The 20,313-nt window shown below is 41.8% G+C and overlaps 1 protein-coding gene across 16 annotated transcripts in view; it reads left to right on the top strand.

The window, feature by feature from the left end:
• The window catches only part of RBMS1 (RNA binding motif single stranded interacting protein 1), a 217,886-nt gene that overhangs the window by 80,919 nt on the left and 116,654 nt on the right, over positions 1-20,313 (top strand). For 2 of the 16 annotated variants that reach the window (XM_069577344.1, XM_069577339.1), the window contains exon 1: positions 6,355-6,851. The exons of 8 other annotated variants lie outside the window; for them this stretch is intronic. In XM_069577344.1, coding sequence (XP_069433445.1) covers positions 6,783-6,851 — 69 coding nt within the window. In that variant the 5' untranslated portion in view covers positions 6,355-6,782. Of the gene's footprint in view, positions 1-6,353; positions 6,852-20,313 lie in introns of those variants that run through there. 6 more of the 16 variants (XM_069577337.1, XM_069577340.1, XM_069577348.1 and 3 more) reach the window with 5 other exon arrangements.

Raw genomic sequence — 20,313 nt, forward strand, 5'->3', positions numbered from 1 at the left:
CATTCAAACAGTTGACTTTTACCTATGGAAAGGTGATGAGTTCTGTTTTTCATGATTTAGAGATTTTTTTTTTTTTTTTGGCTCTAGTTTTTCACAAATTCTGTTGACTTCCTAAGTACTTTCTGTCTGTTCCCAAGTTAGAAAAACATAGGAAAGAAATTTAACTTACAGAGAACCTATGCCAGGAATTTGAGTGAGCTTTGATTTTATTAACTAATCTGCAAGAGCAAGGAAGTAACTAATTTATGATAGGCTATACATAAAATTAAGTATAAATTATTTGTTTGAAATTTAGAGGATGTTGTGCCACAGAAATAAATATCCCAAATGATGATTAGGATGTTAGTTGTCTGATAAGCATTTATGAGTCCCATAATGAAGCTAATCTCGAATATGGTCTCCCACTAGTTTGTGAGGGAAATTCGATTCTCAGTTTCAGTTCAGGATTTTGGAAATACCTTTTATGTAATCACCATCCCAGGTTCTTTTCTGCTTCTCTCCCAACTCCATTCTACCAGCTATCCCTGAGAATAAGACTAGTGGTTGCAAGAGGAGTTACATCTTAGCAAACATTAATTGAATAAGATACAGGAGCTAGGTTGGGTCAGAATGTGTATTTGTACTATTAAGTATGTAATCTAATATTGGAAACTTTGTCTTTGTAATAAACTGAATGGAAATTCAGTGTAATTTCTTATCTTTTAAAGAGTGATTTGCCCAAGTCATGTAGTTGGTAATCGGTGAAGCTTAGATGCACACCCAGGCTTGGGCTCTTAGGTTTTTCCCCACAGGGTTTGGATTTGAACTGTAGATCACAGTAATCATAGTCATCAGGACTATCATTGGGGGTAGGCAATTTGGATTCAGAAAGACCTAAGTTCAAACCTCAGCTCTATCATATTGGATCTGTGGCCTTGGAAAGGTTATTTAAGCCTGAACCATCAGGGAAGGCTAACAGTGAGCCTCAGTTTCCCCTTTAGTAAAATGGGCTAATTATTATTCTCTCATGGTGTGTGTGTGTGTGAGAGAGAGAGAGAGAGAAAGAGAGAGAATGAGGGCAGGAGAGAGGAACTTGCTGAGAAAAATGCCTAGAATATAGTAGTTACTCAATAAATGACATTTATTAGTCCATACAGAGAAGCTGCAGTAGGGCAAAGCCCATTTCTTCTGTTTTGTTCACCAGGATAAATTTAAGAATCATTAGAATATTGCTTCTGATAAGACTCATCAGAATTTGGCCATGTTTATGTTGTTCTATATGTCTTCCAGGATTATAGCTATAGAGCTATAGTTTTATTTTATTATAGCAGTTTCATTTTTATACACATGTGATTTTATATGTGTCCTGGGAGACTTTAGGTCTAGAATAAGATTGTAGAATTTTTAAAAAGCAAAATAGTAAATAATAGAAAATATTGCTGCTCCTTTAGAAATAGGATATTTTATCAACTCTATTTTGTATCAAGAAAGAACAGAAATTTGAAGAATCTGCTGACCTCATTTTTTTTTTCTTTTTTTCCTGCTTTGCTGGGAGCTAGAGGCTTTTGTTATATTTTAGACATAGAGACTCTCAAATGTAAACACATTTTTTTAAGTTTGAACTGCTTACACTAACACCTACTATGTGGTTACATCTTATTCCTTAAATATTATAATGTAAGGTAATGTTGGATAACTTTTCCCCCCTCTTATTTTCTGTTTTTAATGTGACTCAGATAAAAAAGGGTGCTTGAAATGCCTTAGCACCAATCGAGGGTTAGAACCTATCACAGGTCTGCTCTCTTGTTGGCAGAGGTATTCTATTCTTATCTCATTGGACATCTCTACACCCCTCAATGTGCGGCGCCCCCCCCCCCCGCCCCCCGCTGCTGATTCCTGGCTTCTTTCAAAGTTTAGCTCTCCCACCACACTTTCTTTGAGTAATTTTATTCAAGGGCTTCTTTCTTTCCTATATGAGGCTCAGCAACACGTGTCGGAATGGGAGCCTCCCCTACCTTTTTTTGATTTTCCTTCTGCCTTAAGGAGTTTATTGGTAAGTGATGATTTCAATTGCAGTCACCCCACATCTACATTCTCTCTCATGCCACCCCTCTCTCTCTCTTATACAGACACACACAGACACACACACACATTTTTGTTTTCCTCATCTGCAGAATGCTTCTTTCTGAATGTCCCTCAAACAAAAACATTTATACAGCTGAGCTCCCCACGCCCTTGTTATATCCTGTATTGATCTCACCCTGCAGTGGACTTGCACAGTGCGTAATTGTACCACTTGGCTGGCACTTATTACTTAATGCCTTGCATTATTCGTGTCCAGCAACTCAGTGCTGTAGGGGTTACAAGTACTCACCTGGGAATTGGAGCATTATTTATAAGGCTTTTTTGAGTCCCAGCTTTATAGTGTTGAAGGAGCACAGGACAGGATCTTTTAACCCTCACTCAGTCTGGGTTTGAACATTTGCTTGCTACTTCCTAACTCTATGGATAAGTCAGTGAGTCTTCACTTGTTTTCCTCTCATTAGTAAATGAAGCCTAATAACCCTTCCAACTTCATAGGGTTGTTGTGAAAGTGAAATGAGATGTGAAATTTATAAATGAAAGTCTCATTTTCAAAATATTTCTATGGGACAGATATCTTCTCAATTCAGATTCTCAAATTGTGGCTTTACAAACACTTGGGAGTCGCGAAATCTCATCTCCTCTGTGAGGCTGCAGGCTCCTGCATGTCCTGATGGCACTGTCCTTATTAGCCTCATTCATAGCCTCCTCTTGCCTCGCAGTGTGATCTCTGATAGCACGCACAGTCTTCCCATTCATACAGAAATGGCCCTGGTCCAACATACAACCTCTTTAAAGGAAACAGGACAAAAACAAACGTGGGAGAAAACCTTGAGTTCACCTAGGCTCTTGAAACAGACCTTCTGTGAGACATTTTTTTTAACCTCTTAGGATTAAGCCTTGGAAAGCATCTTCATTCAGCCATTCAGCAAACAGTCCTCAAAGACACAGGCTCTCCTTACCTAAATTTGGTCTTTTTTGCTTGTCCATTCAACCTGCTCCCTTGCTCCTTCTCTTTGATGATCAGCCAGCCTTACTAATAGCAGTTATTTACACAGTATACCTGCTGAAGTCTACAAACCACCACTATAAAACCTGGGAAAACAATAATAATAGCTGCCATTTATTGAGTGGGGCACTTTGGTTGGAGTACCATAGATATACTTAGGACAGTCAGCGAGGAGTCTGAGACTCAGAGAGGTTAACTGGCTTGCCCAAAGCCATGTGGCTAGTCAGTGGAAAGCTGAAATGTGGAGCCAGATCGGTTTGGCTGTTTAATTTTGTCCCTTGGATTGCAAAGTCCAGATTCACTTAAGCTATCTGAAGAACGAGGGGTGGGGCTGGTTACCCATACACACAGAGGGGCTGTTGTCAGTCTGAAGAGCCAGAGCAGCTTCAGGGACTCCATCATGTCCCCGCCAAGTGCTCACCCGCTCCTGGCATCTGCTTGCCTCTCCGTTTGCTGCCAGTCAGCTTCCTGTTACTCATAGTTTCTGCTTCCTCATAACCTTGGCTTGCGTATGGTTTTGGCTTTTTGTGGCCTCAGTTCTACCCCTGGCACTGTTGCAGTTTCTGCCCCTTCCCTAACTGGTTCAGTTTTCTGAATCAGATTCCCCGGGGGTGAGGATCTGATTGGCTCTGCTCATTTTTTCAGTCCCAGCCATGTCATAGGTCACTGGCCTATCTGTGGATTGACTGCTCTTGGGTCAGATTCCCACAGCTTTACCCACCAACTGAGCTGGGCTGTGGAGGATATTGTCTGCCCACTCAACAAAGTCTCAGTTTCCCTTTCAGGAAGATGAGCATCTACTGGGCAGATTCCAAAGCTCTAATTTTGACCACGATAACTTAGAGTTTCTCTGGAGTGCTTCCTTGCTTTGTCCTAAAATACAGTTTTTTCAAAGGTCAAATATACTTTCCTAGATGAATCTCACTAATGTCTCTATTTATAGCCATTCATAAATAATCACTTGTGAATATTTATAATTGATTATATATGTATATATTATATATATATGGTTTAATATTTGTTATTTCTTTTAGGTTGAAATTATTTGGGTTTTAGTGACTTTGTTTATTTTACATTTATAGTCATTGAGGGTGGAAAATCTATCTTCTCCTTTCTTTGCAGTGCTTAGTTAAATGTGTAGTACCTTCCTGAGTCTGGAACTTTTGAACCCTGGCTTGTAGACATTGTATAAATATACACCTTTCCTTGTTTCCTTTTATGCCATCCACCATATAGAACATTTTGTTTTGTTGCTATTTAGGTATCATTTTTATTCTTAAAAATAGTCCTTGAAATATTTTTAATGCTCTTAGTATATTTTACTTACCTAGTTATTAGAATGGCTCTTGTAGTCCAATTTAAATTGTATTACCATTTAAAATCTTGTCTTAACCCTGTAAAACAACTGCAGGGTATCAAATCAAGTCTTCCCGTTCTAGAAGAGCACAGTATCCAAAGCATCATGACCTTAGAGCAGAACCATAGAAAAATTAATCTATGCTATTCTTTTGTGGTTTAGACTGTGGTTTCCTAAGAGACCAGTCATGACAACTGAGGTTGTACATGGAATTTTTTCCATAGATGACAGGTTTGAACTGCTGGGGTCTTGGGCATTAAGTTCTCAGCAAAAGGCATCTATGACTTGAACAGTTCTACCTAAAGCCTTCTATTTTATACCGGTGTTTGATGACTTGTGGTAAAAGGACCTAGTGCCTGGAGACAGCAAAGGAGCAGCCAAAATGGCATGGAGTAGTCCTAAATAGTATATATATTAACACAGAACTGAATGTTAGTTGCATTGTTTTTATTCAATCAATTAAAATAACAGATAGTTTCTCTGAATGTTATCTAGCAAGTTCTTACTTGCCAAACTGTTCACCTAGTGCTGTGCTTAGAGTAAGTTTACTACTGCTGCTTTTTCTTTTTTTAACAAGAAGAATTAGAAATTATATGTATAGTTTGTGTATATAGTTTTTAAGTAGGTGACACTTGCTAGTTCTCATCACTTTTGTCAGAGAATGTTCGGAGCCCCTCTGTATACCGAGGTGGTTCCTGAGGTCAGCAGTGGGAAGGGTATCTAGGTTGGATATTTTTCAGCTCCTTGCTGCTGGTAACACCCTTGAATGGTCACAGCTTTGCTAGAAGATTCGATTTCCATAGGGGCCACTTTGTTTTTCTTAGGGCAGCCAGAAGTTGAGTGCCTTCACTTCATAGCCGAGTTAGGATTTTTCATTATCATGGCAGATGGCCCTTTCCAGGGAGGCGTTAGAGGCCAGAGGCCAAGGAAGAACGCTGTAATATTGACCGCTTAGTGTGGTAATATTATCCCTGATAGTCTCTGCTGAACAGGCCAACTGTCCCAGTGGCCCATCCACACACTGCCTGTGGAACTTGCTCTAGAGGCCATCTGCATTGCTCAGGTTCTATCTGGGCTTGATATGCTAACGAATGCAAAGCTGATCAGAAAAAAAAAAAAAAAAGTGGGGGCATCTTGAATCGCCTTAAATAATTTCAGTTGAAAAACAAAGGAAACTACCTCCTCCCTTTGTCCCTGTTTTGCAGTTTCTGTGTCCCTTCAGTGGAACACATTTGTGTCGTATCTAATAATTAAATATAGAAGGATCGTACTCCAGTTTTCGAGAATGCTTGCTAAACCGATGGCTTGAAATGATTTTCGCTATTTGATTTTGGCATCTCGAAGGTAAGCTTGCCAAACTTTGGCATAGGAATGAAGCACGAACTTTACTGTGCGTGTTTGCGGTGAGGGGGTGAGGAGTGGAGACTTATTTTCTCTTCTAACATTTTCACGTGAGAATTGGGGGAACGGGGATTTGCAGAGGTTTGATGGAAGGCTGGTGTGTTCACTGAAGTAGGTGTGATCGCCCGCACCTTTTCTGGGAGGGTGGACGGTAGAGGGGGTGTGTGTGGGGGGGGTAATTTGGAAGGATGAAAGAAAAGATAGAACTGGGACCAGCTGGCTTCCTACTCAGGTGTTAGCGTGATCCCCGACGCGGTGCCCTGAAAAGGGGCTTCGAGCCGGGGTGCAAAGCTGCAGCGGGTGCTGAGGCCAAGAATCTAGGAGGAAAAAAAAAAGAGGAGGGGGGGTGGCTACTCCAAGGAATGTGCGGCATGCGGGGAGCCAGACCCAACCATTGCACCGGAGCGGGGGCGCCGGCGGCTTCCCCGGCCGCGTGGCCCCCGCCCCGGCCCCGAGCCCGGGAGGGAGCGCCTGGGGGCCGGCCGGCGGGCCGGCGGGGCGGCGGGCGCGGCGCCGGGCGGGAGGGCGGGGAGGCGCGGGTGGGCCTGGGCGCGGCGCGAGGCGGTGCGCGGCCGCCTCCCCGCCCCCGGCGGGCGCGCTCTCGGGGCGGTGGTTGAGGCCGCGGTAGGTGGGGACGCGGCGGCGCTGCTCCTCCGCTGCCGCCGGGAGAGTCCGCGGCGCCGCCAGCTCTGCGCGCGAACTCCCGTCCATGGCACGCAGGGCGGCGGCCGCCCGAGCTGCCCGAGTCCTGCCCGCCGCCGCCGCGCCGCACTTTTAGGCTACTCGGGAGGTCGAGGGTGGAGGAGAAGTCAGCCCGGAGCTGCAGCCCCCGCCGGCCGCCGCCGCGCGGCGAGAGGGAGTTCCCGGAGCGGCCGCGGCCCCGGCCGGCCCCCTCCCTGCGCCCTCCCCCCTCGCGGCGAGGCTGCCCCGCGCCCGCCGCCCGCGCCCGCCGCGATGATCTTCCCCAGCAGCAGCGGCAACCCCGGGGGCAGCAGCAGCTGCAGGACGCCCTATCGCAAGCAGGTGAGGCGGCGGCGGGGATGCCGCGCGGAGGCCGGCCACCCCGATCTACAAAAGGCGGCAGCGCCCGGCCAGACTCCGCTGTCCTCCTCGGAGGGACCGGGCTGGGCGGTGACCTTGTTTCGCAGGAGGCGGCCCGCGGGGACGGCTCGGGCCGTTGACCTTAGCTGGGGAGATGCCCTCGCTCCCGCCGGCCGGGCTGGGCAGGACGCGGAGGAAGGGGAAGGGGCGGCGGCGCGGCGAGAGCAGGAGCGCTCCGGGCTGGGGGCTTCGCCTAGCTCTGCAACAAGTTTGGGTTTTTTTCTGGAAACCTTTGTGTGTGTAAGAGTAAGATAATAAGTCGTAACACTGGGCTACAACAGTCTTCACTTGGAACCTCAAAGAACCTACCCGATTCGTACTAAACCCGGAAGACCAATGTGTGTGTGTGTGTGTGTGTGTGTGTGTGTGTGTGTGTGTGTGTGTGTGTTCGCGCGCGCTCCCCCCTCCCATTTATATATTTAAAAAAAAAGAAAGAAAGAAAGAAAAAGAAACAGGAACTTGTGCTGTCACTTTCTCAAGGTTTTCAGTTTCCAGCAGCAAAGGGGAATCCTGTGACATCTAGTTGCAGAGATACTTGGATAAGCCTGAGTCATACACATGCCTTTTCCTATTTTAATACCGTTTCATACATTTTTTAACAGATTGAACTCCAAAGGCACTTTAGTGGTTAGATCAAAATCCCCTGCCGGGAAAATGAGTGGAGCTGGAAGCTTATATTCATAGCCTTTTGTTTTGTTTTTCATCTTTGTTTTTAAAAGAAGGTTACTGAAGCCATGTTGTGATAAATCTCACAGAGCCTTTCAGCAGCAGCAAAAACAAAACGTAGCCTTAAATTATGTAAAAAATGTGCAGGTCTGTTTAGAAAAGGTTAAACTGATTTAGAGGTCAGTGGCAAGATGCTTGTTGAGAAAACAAAAACACGATTGCAGATATTTTTCTTCCATAATATATCTCTTGTCTACATCCTTAGCCACTGAGACAAATCAATTAAGTTATTACCCCCATAATGATTCAATCAAACTGTATGCTTCCATGCAGACCATGGCTCTGTTAAGATCATGACAGATGACAGCGATGCCTGGTGGCTTTCCTAAAGGCGTTCACAGGGTTACTGATTATGTTTAGTCCTTTTTGTTCTCAGACTCATTTTGGGGGAGGGAAAGCATGTCTTAGCATAAATATGTCTGAAAGTGGTCCTAATTTTCTGAACACAGTGACAGCGTCCAAAAGTATTGTTTTCTGGCCCTTGTGTCTTTCACTTGTTAGCTTCCCCTTAAAAAGACAGTAAACACACCTAGTCTGTGTTCCCTTCCTGCCCAAGTAAATGAAACTTTTACCTGGCTTAAGAAAAGTCCCTCCTTTTAATTAAAAAAAAAAAAAAAATCTACATTTGTGGCTTGGTTGAAGTATATACTAAAATTGTCAAGATTCAGAAGCCGGCATCTCTGAACTCTCTTCCTGTGGCCTCATTTAAAAGAAATACCTGGGATCCAGTACACTTACATCAACTTCATAAACCAAGCCAGTTTACAATGAATATTCTCCTGAACCCTCCTCCCCCCCCCCCCACCTCCCTCTACCTGAAAAGATGGCTAATTATGTAAGGGCCTTGTGTATTCATTTATTTGTTGTCAAAACCCAGCGGGGTGTTAGCTCTGAAATGGGGAAAAAGCTCTGAGGGCGAGGCCTTTTGCTGTGAGGGGCTGGAGGTTTTGTGTGTGGAGGGGGACAGCCTGCTGGTCTGGAGCACGCTGATAAGATGCTCTTCTTTTCACTGGGCTCTCCTTAGATTCAGAGACTAAAAGGGCTGACTGAATCAGAAAAACAAACAGACTCTTTTTTTCTATAGGCGAAGAAAGAAATGAATGTGTAGGCATTATACAGACACAAGACCCTGGGTACCAGTGGTATTTTGAGTCAAAGGTTTCTTTTGTTAGTATTTAGCCATTCACTGGGAAAACACACTTCCAGCGCGGGGACCTGGTTACCATGAGTGACTTTGTGATCTCATCCTGGCATAGTCTAAATGGGAAGTCTAATTAATGCTTCTTAGAAGATTTTGTGATATCAAGCTTGCACCTTTCAGTTCACAATACTCTGTTCATTTAGATGAAAGAATAGGTACGTTTTAGGTGTATAGTGCAGTTTGATTTTAATATATAGTAAGCTGTTAGAGCTGATTTAAGATAATTTGCCTGAGGAAAACACTGAATGTGAGGAATACTTGAAAATCACCTTTGGAAAAAATAAGCCAGAGTCATATTTGCATTATACATATATATTAGTGGCAAACCATCATTGAGCATCTTGCGGCCTGTGGATTGCTGTTCTCAGTGCTTTAGGTGGATTAACTCATTTAGTCATCTTGACAGTCTTACAGGGCAGGTAATAATATCTTTATGTTTTACAGTTGAGGAAACCGAGACATAGTTTAAGTTCCGTGCTCAGTCTGTATGACCCAAAGTGCGGAGCCAGGATTTGGACCCTGGCAGCCAAGCTCTTTAAACTACCACACCTCGGCAGCCTGCTTATTACGTGCACATTTCAATGAAAACTGGCAGAGAGCTTCTCCACATCACTGCCCATCACCCTTCTAGTCTCAGAAAGTCTGGTTTAGGGATTCCTCCCACCTTTCTGGACTGGGGGCTGGGGTACAGGGTGGAGGGATGGTAAGGGAGTTGAAGGTGAAGAATGATGACGTGGATGACTTGGATAGTGAGTTAAGGATATTGAGGATTGGCAGCAATGTCAAAGGATTGCTTTATGGAATGATTGTACGATTTCTTCTTACAACTTTGCAAATATCAGAGTCAGCCAGTTTCAGTTAAAGCAGAAGTGGGTGATGCTCATCCTCCTCCTACTCCGTGTTGTGTGTGGAGGGCACCAAGGAGCACCGATCTCTGGCATCATCCAGAATAAACAGGATTTTCCTGTATCACAGGCCTATGAGCTTGTTAGAAATACACCTGCTCGGCTCTCGTCAGAGTAAGATGCTTTGAGTGGAGTGATAACCCAGGAGACAGTATCTAGGCAAAGACTGCTGGCTCTAGTCTCAGTGGAAAAGCCTGTGTGTCCAATTATTGTTAACTGTGACTTTCAGATATAGGATATTAAGCAAACCTAGTCTGATTATATGAGAACACCCCACAACCAAAATGAAAACCGCTTCTGTAATTGTGAAAATATTTTAGTATGTTTCCGTAGAAAAAGTGCTTTGTGCTGAAAAGGTCTTAATTAGAGAAAATAAATATTTCCATTTTATTTTCAACTGTTTTATTAGGTACTTCCCCCTTCGTGTTTCCTTAACTTCCATTATGGAACTGCTTTCTTGAGGTTGACTCAGTTATGCCATATGCTTGGTTTTTTACAAATTGAGGCATGTCCTTGTTTAGGGTTTTGAGCAAGTCCTCTTTTTTTGCCCGGTGGTTTGCAGTTGGGTCTTTTGGGGTAGAGGAGTGAATATAAAAATTTGTGTGTATGTATTTCTTTTCTTTCCAAATGATCTTGCCAACCAATAGCTGTACTTGATAAGAGTTGCTAACTTTTGATGAGTGAAGTACTTATCTCCTCAGTTTAAATAGATTTACATAGTTTGCTGCTTTCTTGAAGATTAACTGGGTGTAGCTGCACGTGAAGAATTCAACAGTGATTCAGTGGTTGGCCTTGTTAGAGGATGACATACAAAGCTGGTGATTAATCCTCTTCAAGCAGTTTCTGTTCACAGCAATTTATGTGTAGTAGATTGGATTTTTGTTAAAGTTTGAAGATTAAAGTTGTTCAGAGAAATGTTTAAATGAACACTGACTGAGCCAGTTTCAATTTATTGTGTTTTTTGTTTGTTTTAAAGAAAGTAAACCTCCTCAAGCCACTGATACTGGAGGTGTTTTTTTTTTAAGTTAGCAGATAGTTAAATTGGTATCTAGAAGATACCAATTCCTGGTTCTCTACTAGGCTATTCCGATGTGTTTGTGATTCAGTAGTCCTTATGTGTCAAGGTAATGTTTGAAATAAGAATCCATAGCCATTTGGAAAGTATGGAATTCATCATTAGTGATATCCAGTTTTTCCTCTAGGTATCCCTTTTGGCATCTCACTACATTTTCCATAGTTCACGTCAGGTTTTAAACATGTTTCTTGTTTTTGCTCTTTCCTTCCTTTTAGAGTCTTCTGTTAACTGGGCTCACCATATATTGGTAATACTTTTCAAGCCCTTTCTTGGAGGAGTGGCGGGGAGACTGTCTCGTCTAAGTTTCTGAGAATGTATTTCCAAAGCACTCTGCCAATAAATATTTAAAGATATATATGATATCCCCTTCCCAACCTCAGCTATATTTAATCTTCACAACGGCCATGTAAAGTAGGAAAAGGTCAGGAATTTTGAGGTAGTGAATTTAAACGGCCTGGCTGGTGAAAGCTTGGTCTCTGGAGTCAAAAGCTCTGTCTGCTACCAGGAAAAAGAAGGAAGCTCAGTCAAGAACAGCTGTAGCCCTCACGACACTTCCCTTTCCTTGGCCTCCCAAAGACATGTGGCACACAGAGCACCCCAGATTTCGGCTTTGGGAATTCTAGCTCTGTAATTTATTAGTGTTTTTTGTTTGTTGTCATAAAGGCCTTTGCTCTAGGGTTGTCAGATAACATACAGGACATCAAGTTAAACTGGAATTTCAGATAAACAGTGAATAATATTTCAGTGTAAGTACGTCTTGAATATTGCACAGTACTGTGGTTTTTATTTGCCAAATCCAATAATCCTATCTATTTCTGGGGAACCCAACTCACTTTTTAAAACAAGTTATAAAAGAAATGATAATCGTAAACAAAATTATTTCCATGTTTTCCTCCTAAAATCTTGCCTCTTAGGATATTCCTTGAGCCCTGGTAATGCAGATTTCACATCTTAACTTCATTAACCATCACTCAACCTCACTGAAAGACCCCCAGCTTAAGTTCTGGCTCTGTCACTTGCATGCTTTTTCAGTCAACCTCACAAAGCCTCAGTTTCTGTTAAATAAAAGTAATAGTGCACACTCCACAGGGTTGTTGTTGTTAATCCTTCTCAGGTGTTATTATTATTAATGTCCCTACCAAGCAAGCAACAGTGGGTGGTCCTGGGAGGCACTGTGTGATCCTGGGGGACCTTGACACAGCCTGTAAGAATGGATTTTGTTTAGAAAGTAGGGGCAACCTCCCAAAGGGTAAGGATCTGGAGCTTGAAAACAAGACTCAACCACATTAAAAAAAAAAAAAATCCAAAAAAGATGTAGAAAAGAACATCCCACCATATTTTAAGACAGTGGTCCTGTGTTATGCTCTTGTTAGCAGAATTTGCCGTGTCTTTGGGGAAAGAAAGCCTTTCAATTCTCCGTTCTTTATGCAAATGTATGATTGGAGAAGGGGGAAAAAAGCATTAGTGACTGTTGTTGATGAAAAATACTGCCTTTTAATTTGCTCAAAAGCAGACAGATTTGCTTATTAGTATATGCATGATGATTTCCTGAATCCTTTCCTTTGTCTTGTTTGTATATTTGGTTTTCAAAGGTGCCATCTTTGCCTTTCTCAGAAAAATAAACATTTTTTTCTCCTTGGACATCTGTAGGTGTTCAGTGGGTGTTTGTTTTTAAACTCGAGTCTGTAGAGAATGCTTTGCTTAATACATTCTAAAAGCTTGGTAAATTTTAAAATAAGATAGACATAACATGAGGAAGGAAGTAATAAGCTTTTCCTGAAGTTAGGACAGGGTGGAAACATTAAATGGAGCAAACTAAATTCTATATTAAAATAATGAATCAATGTAACTATTGTTTTTTAACACTTATTAAATAGCAGCTACAACAAAACTTGTAAATATAGTAGTGCTCTAATAAATAGAAATATATCTTGGCTCCACTTTATTTAAGTATATGAATATACAAAGCAATGTAATGTAAACTGGGGAAATCGTATTTATACTTGTTAATTGTGCATATAATACAGCTTCAAAAATGCATTTTAAAAAAGAGGCTGAAAGGAAATATGCCAAAAATATTAACAAGTGTTTTCCTCTGTTGGTAGATGGAATCATGAATGATTTACTTTTCATGATTCTCTCTACATTTGTTTTTCAACCTTCCAGTCCCCCTTGGTCTCCACATGAACATACAGTCCTCTGGTTACCAAGAAAAAGATAAAGTGAAAAGAAAAATCTAGAAAATTATACTATTTTTAAGGTTTAAAAATTGCAGTGAAAGTTCAGTTTTCAAGTCAATGAGAATTTCAGCCTAGCGTGTAGATAATACTTGTTGCTATGTCTGACCTTTGAGATGTGGTCCTTTCCTATTCTTTACAGGTTTCTGTGTATTCTTATTTTTACTGCGAATTCCTGTATCACGTTTTTGGAAATCACCTATTTCTGACACATAGTTTTTATATTTATGAACTCAGTATTTTCCTGTTTTATACCTGCTCAACAATACTTCTGTGCATTTTAAAAATCATTTTTAGGACACTACTTTATATGAGTCAGCAAGGAGAAAATATAGTTATATGTATGGAATTTCATTTGCTAGATCACTTTTCAGGAAAGGAGCTATTCAAAATATTGAGGAATTACCTCTGTTTTCTCTTATTGTCATTTGACTTATAACTGCATTTCAGTACAGCTGTTTTGTGGACAAATTCCCTCACATTTAATTTCTGTACTAAACATGAACCAAGACTGCTCTACTGCTCATGTCATAATCCTTTGGATTTATTTTATCATGAATACTTATGGTTATCTTCATCACACACTTTTTTTTCAGTATAGCTTTTTGAAAGGGCAGTAGGGTGGGAGAAGTATATATTACAGCTTCCTCACAGATAGCTCTAATATATAATGGGGCAGTGAGGGTTTCTGTAAGAATCATTAAAGCTGTTACTTTGTAATCCAGGGGGATTTTCAGTTTATCAGGATATTTGAGGTGAACTCCATAGAGGCTACAGGACTTCAGAGAGAAAGGAAAGAGCACTGGCGGATGGAAGGAAGAGGTGTTGGGTCTCAGGGAGAAATAGAAGGAAAGCAGTATTGCCTCGTTTTGTTGTTTGGTTGAATACCTGAGCTCTTTTAGGGGAAGAGTGAGTAATCTAGGTGAGCTGGACTGCAGAGTAGAGGTTGGGGGGTGGAGCAGGGATAGAGTCAAGCTTGCTAAGGTGTGAGAGGAGCTGCTGGGCTGTGCTCAGTTGTGTCCAATGTAGCCCGCCAGGCCCCTCTGTCCGTGGGATTTTCCAGGCAAGACTGCTGGAGTGAGTTGCCTTTCCTCCTCCAGGGGATCTTCCTGACCCAGGCATCGAAGCTATCTCTTGTCTCCTGCATTTGGCAGGCACATTCTTTACCACGTTGCCACCTGGGAAGCCCAGATGAGAGGAGAGCCCTTAGCTCAAAAGTATTGGCGACAGTTGAGACAAAGCTGTAAAATGGAGTAACGGCTGTGTGAAGATAATAGATGGAGTGGATTCAATTTATTGCACAGAGAGAACTGACAGGATTTAGCTGGTGACTGGTTGGATGATGGTATTAGTGAAAAAAGAATCTTAGGTCTCTTGTCTTAAATGAATGGGGAAATGAAGTTTCTGCTCCATTACTTGCTCTGGGCTCAGTGATAAGATAGAATCCAGCCATTCTCTTTCAAGGATTGTCTACATTTTTTTAAGGCACAAAAGTAAATTGAGGAGGGGCGTTAGGTGCTAAATTCTAGTGACATGATTCAAAGTCCAGACACCAGAGATGCAAGCAGGTCCTTCTGTGTCCGTGTCAGTCTCTTAAGGAAGAATCATCCAGGCTAAAAGGCTAGTGGCACCTTGTGCAAACCACTTCAAGAACTCATTTTGGATCCAAGAGATGGTTGTAAATATTTTTACTGCTTCCCTGAGATTGTCTTAAAGTTAGTATAGAGGCTTTGTCACATGGGTGTGCTCATTTCATGTTTGGCCTGGATCCTCACATTCTTTGGAGTAGAGTACTTATCCAGCAATTGTTTCTTGATAGTACATGTCATCTATAACATCTGTAGAATAAACAAGTGCGTTTGGTTATACTAAATATTCCCACCTCTACAGAAGTATGGAAGATGGCAGGTTGGGTGGCAAAGGGGTTAGAGAATTAATCCTGCCACAATAAATTAGTTTCTGAGGAAAGACTGTAAGCTTGGTTTGCCCATTTTAATTTGGCCACACGAATCACACATTACCACCCTTCCCACCTGCCAACTGTAGTCAGAAATTTCCAACAAGAAATTTAGAACTAGAGTTCTGGGCAGGAAGCTCAGGACCTCCTGAAACTTAATAGAAGGCACATTGGAACAGGTTAAAGCAGTTCAGGAAGAGAAGGTGTCCAGAAGAATCTGGACAGACCTAGATTCTGTGGGAGAACCTGTGGGAGGAAGGATGAGCGTTAGGCAAAGCGGGGGAAAGAAACGGCAAAATGTTGAGAGAATCAAGAGATTATCACAGAAGCCCAAGAAGAGCGGAGTCTCTAGAATAGCTGGTCAGCTCTCTTAAGTGTTGCCTAGAAGACAAAGACGTAGTAGAGGGCATTGGGAATGTCCGCTGGAAGGTCTTTGAAAGCACTCAAGATGGAAGCCTCAATAGAGTAGTTTGTGTGTGGTAGACAGGCAAGGGGAGCAGGGGTGAGCATGGAAGAAGTGCATGCCAGAGTTTAAGGAATGCATAAGTGAAGAGGGTGTGTCTTTAGAAAAATCGGATGTCCAAAGGAAAGAGTCCCTTCAGACAATATGGAGGCAAGATTATCTTAGTATCTGACTGGTTGTAAGTAGAGCAAGGTAATAGAAAACATGGAATAGTTGGAACTAGGTCTTATTTTCTTTGTTATTTTTTAAGGTTAGTCTTATGGGAAAGGGATCTGAGAGAATTGCCTGACAGTGATATAGGAAAGAGGAGATTGGTGATGCTAGAGACGTTAGGAGGAGTAAGGAGGCCAGTGAAGCACAACCTTTCAAAAGATTGCACCTCAGTAAAGAGGCTTGGTCATCTGTTATGACTGAAAAAAAAAGAGAGAGAGAGAGAGATTGTAGGCCTAAGGAGTGCAACAGAAGATTTAGAATAATTGCTCTTGAGAATTTGGTGAGTGTTCAAATAGAGATGGGTAAAAGGATGACTGAGCTATAGTGAGGGCCCCTGGGAATGCAGGGGTCTGAGTTGGCAGGGTATTTTGACCCTTCTCCAGCAAGAAATGAGGGAAAGCATCTGGGTAATGGCACTGCAAGGAGATCGACCAGTCAATCCTAAAGGAAATCAACCCTGGATATTCACTGGAAGGACTGATGCTGGAGCTCCAGTTCTTTGTCCACCTGATGCCACCTAAGAGCCTACTTGTTAGAAAAGACCCTGGTGCTGGGAAAGATCGAAGGCCGAAGGAGAGGGGGTGACAGAGAACGAGATGGTTGGACGGCATCGCCGACTCAGTGGACATAAGTTGAGCAAGCTCTGGGAGATGGTAGGGGACAGGGAAGCCTAGCGTGCTAGAGTCCGTGGAGTCACAAAGGGTCAGCCACGACTGAGCGGCTAAATAACAACGACAAAAGGGATTAGGTGTGGAAATTGAGAGTATTTTTGTGAAGGTTAAAGGAGACAGGTGAGATCGAGAGAGACACTGCACTTTGAGAACAGGGAATGTCTTGGGGATCCTGGTAAGATAAAAAGGAAAGGCCCTGGGAGTCAGGGAACGGGAGTGATCAGAAGCTCCTTGATCACGATCTTGAAGAAGTCGTAGTCCCAAGATCTTAATCTTGTAGAGTTATTGGGAGAAATAAATAAGGTGATACCGGTGTGTCTGCCTGGCATGCCAGAAATGCTCAGATGGTTATAATCATTAAGATGTGGCTCTTGTATAGTTTTTACCTCCCTAAAACCACTGTTCAGATATTTGTGTAAATCAAAGCATATATCAAACAGACTTCAATCATGAACCACAAACCAAAATAATACATGTTTTCAACTGAACCACAAGCTGAAATTAAGTTTTAAAACATACCATCAAACTATTGCAAAACATCTTAAGTTGCTTTTAAAGAAAAAAAGGTGGACATGGGTGTGGATCCCAACTTCATCATTTATTCTGTTACTGTGAACTCATTACTTAAACTTCCTGCGTCTTGATTTCCTCAGTGGCAAAACGAGGTAAAATAGTTACTTAATGTTATTGAGATGATTCAGTGAAGTCATAGGCATGACAGCACTTGACCCCATTATCTGACCAGGTGCTCTGTCTTCCTTCATGGGATATCACCTAACAAGTTACTTTACGCAAGAGGATCTCAGTGGATGGATCACAAAGTGATAATAGTAGTGAGAGATTGTGATCATTCTGTTCATTAGTCGAAAATACTTTTGAGGAGAAAGATCTAGAAGGATAACTCAGTTATCATTGATAAATGGGAATGATTCTTACATTACTGTTTACTTCCTATAGTAAAAGATCAAGGGATTAATGACGGACTTTATAACAGGGAAACAGTACAGAGATATTGTTATGGCTTCTGAAACAGGTGTCCTTCAGCTATTACATGAGTATTTTGTTTCCTTCAGCATGTGATTCTAAGTTTATAAAGTCTTATCATTCAAAGCCGCTTTTCCAAAATTGTGTCCTCTAAGATTCTGGAGTTCTTTTAAATGTTAAGAGCATTCTGGAATTAAAATATTTAGTGTTCAAAGAAACTTGGGAAACACTACATGGTATATAGTGTTACTGTTTTAGAGCGTGATAGTGGAAATCAGCATTAAAAAGTCTGAGAAGTCCTACAGTGTAGACTTTTGTCCAAATTTTGTTTCTCATTGTTTCCAAAACTATTTGATCATGGTACCTAGAATATTTACTAGACATTCTGTGGAACAATTTGGGAAACACTTTTTTAAAGGAACCTTTGGCATATTAGAGTTGGAAGGGACTTTAAAGATGGTCTAGTCCAACCCATGTAATTTACTAAGGAAATTAGAATCCAGAGACACTGAATGGTTTGTTCAGAATCTCACAGCTCTAAAGCCTAGATCTTTTGACCTGAGTGTTCCATTAAACTACCTTCAGAATCTTGGCTTTTCCAAGGGTGGCACACCCTTGCACTAGTGTTTTCAGAATTGTTTTCATATGACGTTTTTTTATTCTGTGAACAAGTCCTTAGGGATGGTATGCTATGTGTTACTTTCAGACAAAGTAAATTAGTATCTGCCAGCTGTTATCTGTTTTGTTTTTAATTGCTCCTCTTTTAAGTTTAGTTTTCCCACCTATTTTATTATTTCTTGCAGCATTTACGAAATCTAGATTACTAACTTGGGAAATCAATCTAGTTTTAAATATCAGTGATCTAGAAAACCCACAGGTTCTAGTTATTAATGAACATTCTTTTGCCCTCTAATTTTGTTTTGTCTTTTTCACCTAATTGGCTGTGGGTAGACAAATTTACATATTTTTAGCCCCTTCCTGCCTGACTTATTACAGCATGCAAAATTTGCTCTGTGGTTTCTAGGTTAAGTTCCTGTATAGAAGAAACCACAGTTTAGACTTTACAGTGCTGCTGTGTGCTAAAGGCCCATCTAGGACACAGTAAAATATGCTCTTTAAAAATCTAAATGACCAGTTATTGCCCTTTGTTACCATTATGATATTTTAGGTGCTAATAGTTCACTTGAAGTGTTTCTTTTTATGTATCTTACGGTTTGTAGTTGCTTAGTTTAAAGAAAAATGAGTGGGTCCCTGTCAGAGACCCACACTAATTTTTTCTGGTGTCTGCAACATGAAAATTTATTCTAAATGAATCCTGTAATGTGATACTAGTGTTCTGGATGAAGTGATATGAAATAATGTCTGTAATATCATATGTATCACAAAAGGAGCACAGAATATTAGTAAAGGACCTTAGAGGTGAGGATATTTCAACATCACTCAGCTTATCTGTAACAAAGCAGGAGTAGAACTCGTATATCCTGACTACCAGTGCAGTTTGAACCTTTGCAAACAAATTCATCTTGGATTATCATTGATTCGATCAGTATTTTATGGGCCAAGCGCAGTGTGAGTTCGGAAGGGAATGAGAAATTAATGGTTTTACTTCTCAACATTATAGTGAAATGGGAGTTAGGGGGCAGGTATAAATAACTAGATAAGGTAGAAATGAATCAGTAACATAAGAGGTGTAGCTATTTAAGTCCATGGTGTAAGAACATGTGTAACCTGTAGCTATCTTGCTCTCAGTTCATTTCAGTTCAGTTCAGTGGCTCAGTTGTGTCTGACTCTTTGCGACCCCATGAAACGCAGCACGCCAGGCCTCCTTGTCCGTCACCATCTCCCGGAGTTCACCCAAACTCGTGTGCATCGAGTCGGTGATGCCATCCAGCCATCTCATCCTCTGTCGTCCCCTTCTCCTCCTGCCCCCAATCCCTCCAAGCATCAGGGTCTTTTCCAATGAGTCAACTCTTCGCATGAGGTGGCCAAAGTATTGGAGTTTCAGCCTCAGCATCAGTCCTTCTAATGAACACCCAGGACTGGTCTCCTGTAGGATGGACTGGTTGGATCTCCTTGCAGTCCAAGGTACTCTCAAGAGTCTTCTCCAGCACCACAGTTCAAAAGCATCAATTCTTTGGCACTCAGCTTTCTTTACAGTCCAACTCTCATGTCCATACATGACCACTGGAAAAGCCATAGCCTTGACTAGACGGACCTTTGTTGGTAAAGTAATGTCTCTGCTTTTCAATATGCTATCGAGGTTGGTCATAACTTTCCTTCCAAGGAGTAAGTGTCTTTTCATTTCATGGCTGCAGTCACCATCTGCAGTGATTTTGGAGCCCCCCAAAATAAAGTCTGACACTGTTTCCACTGTTTCCCCATCTTATTTGCCATGAAGTGATGGGACCAGATGCCATGATCTTTGTTTTCTGAATGTTGAGTTTTAAACCAACTTTTTCACTCTCCTCCTTCACTTTTATCAAGAGGCTGTTTAGTTCCGATTCACTTTCTGCCATAAGGGTGGTATCATCTGCATATCTGAGGTTATTGATATTTCTCCTGGCAATCTTGATTCCAGCTTGTGTTTCTTCCAGCCCAGCGTTTCTCATGATGTACTCTGCATATAAGTTAAATAAGCAGGGTGACAATATACAGCCTTGACATACTCCTTTTCCTATTTGGAACCAGTCTGTTGTTCCATGTCCAGTTCTAACTGTTGCTTCCTGACCTGCATATAGGTTTCTCAAGAGGCAGGTCAGGTGGTCTGGTATTCTCATCTCTTTCAGAATTTTCCACAGTTTATTGTGATCCACACAGTCAAAGGCTTTGGCATAGTCAATAAAGCAGAAATAAATGTTTTTCTGGAACTCTCTTGCTTTTTGATGATCCAGCGGATGTTGGCAATTTGATCTCTGGTTCCTCTGCCTTTTCTAAATCCAGCTTGAACATCTG

This window comes from Ovis canadensis, chromosome 2 (assembly GCF_042477335.2).
Source record: "Ovis canadensis isolate MfBH-ARS-UI-01 breed Bighorn chromosome 2, ARS-UI_OviCan_v2, whole genome shotgun sequence".
In the NCBI taxonomy this organism is placed as follows: domain Eukaryota; kingdom Metazoa; phylum Chordata; class Mammalia; order Artiodactyla; family Bovidae; genus Ovis; species Ovis canadensis.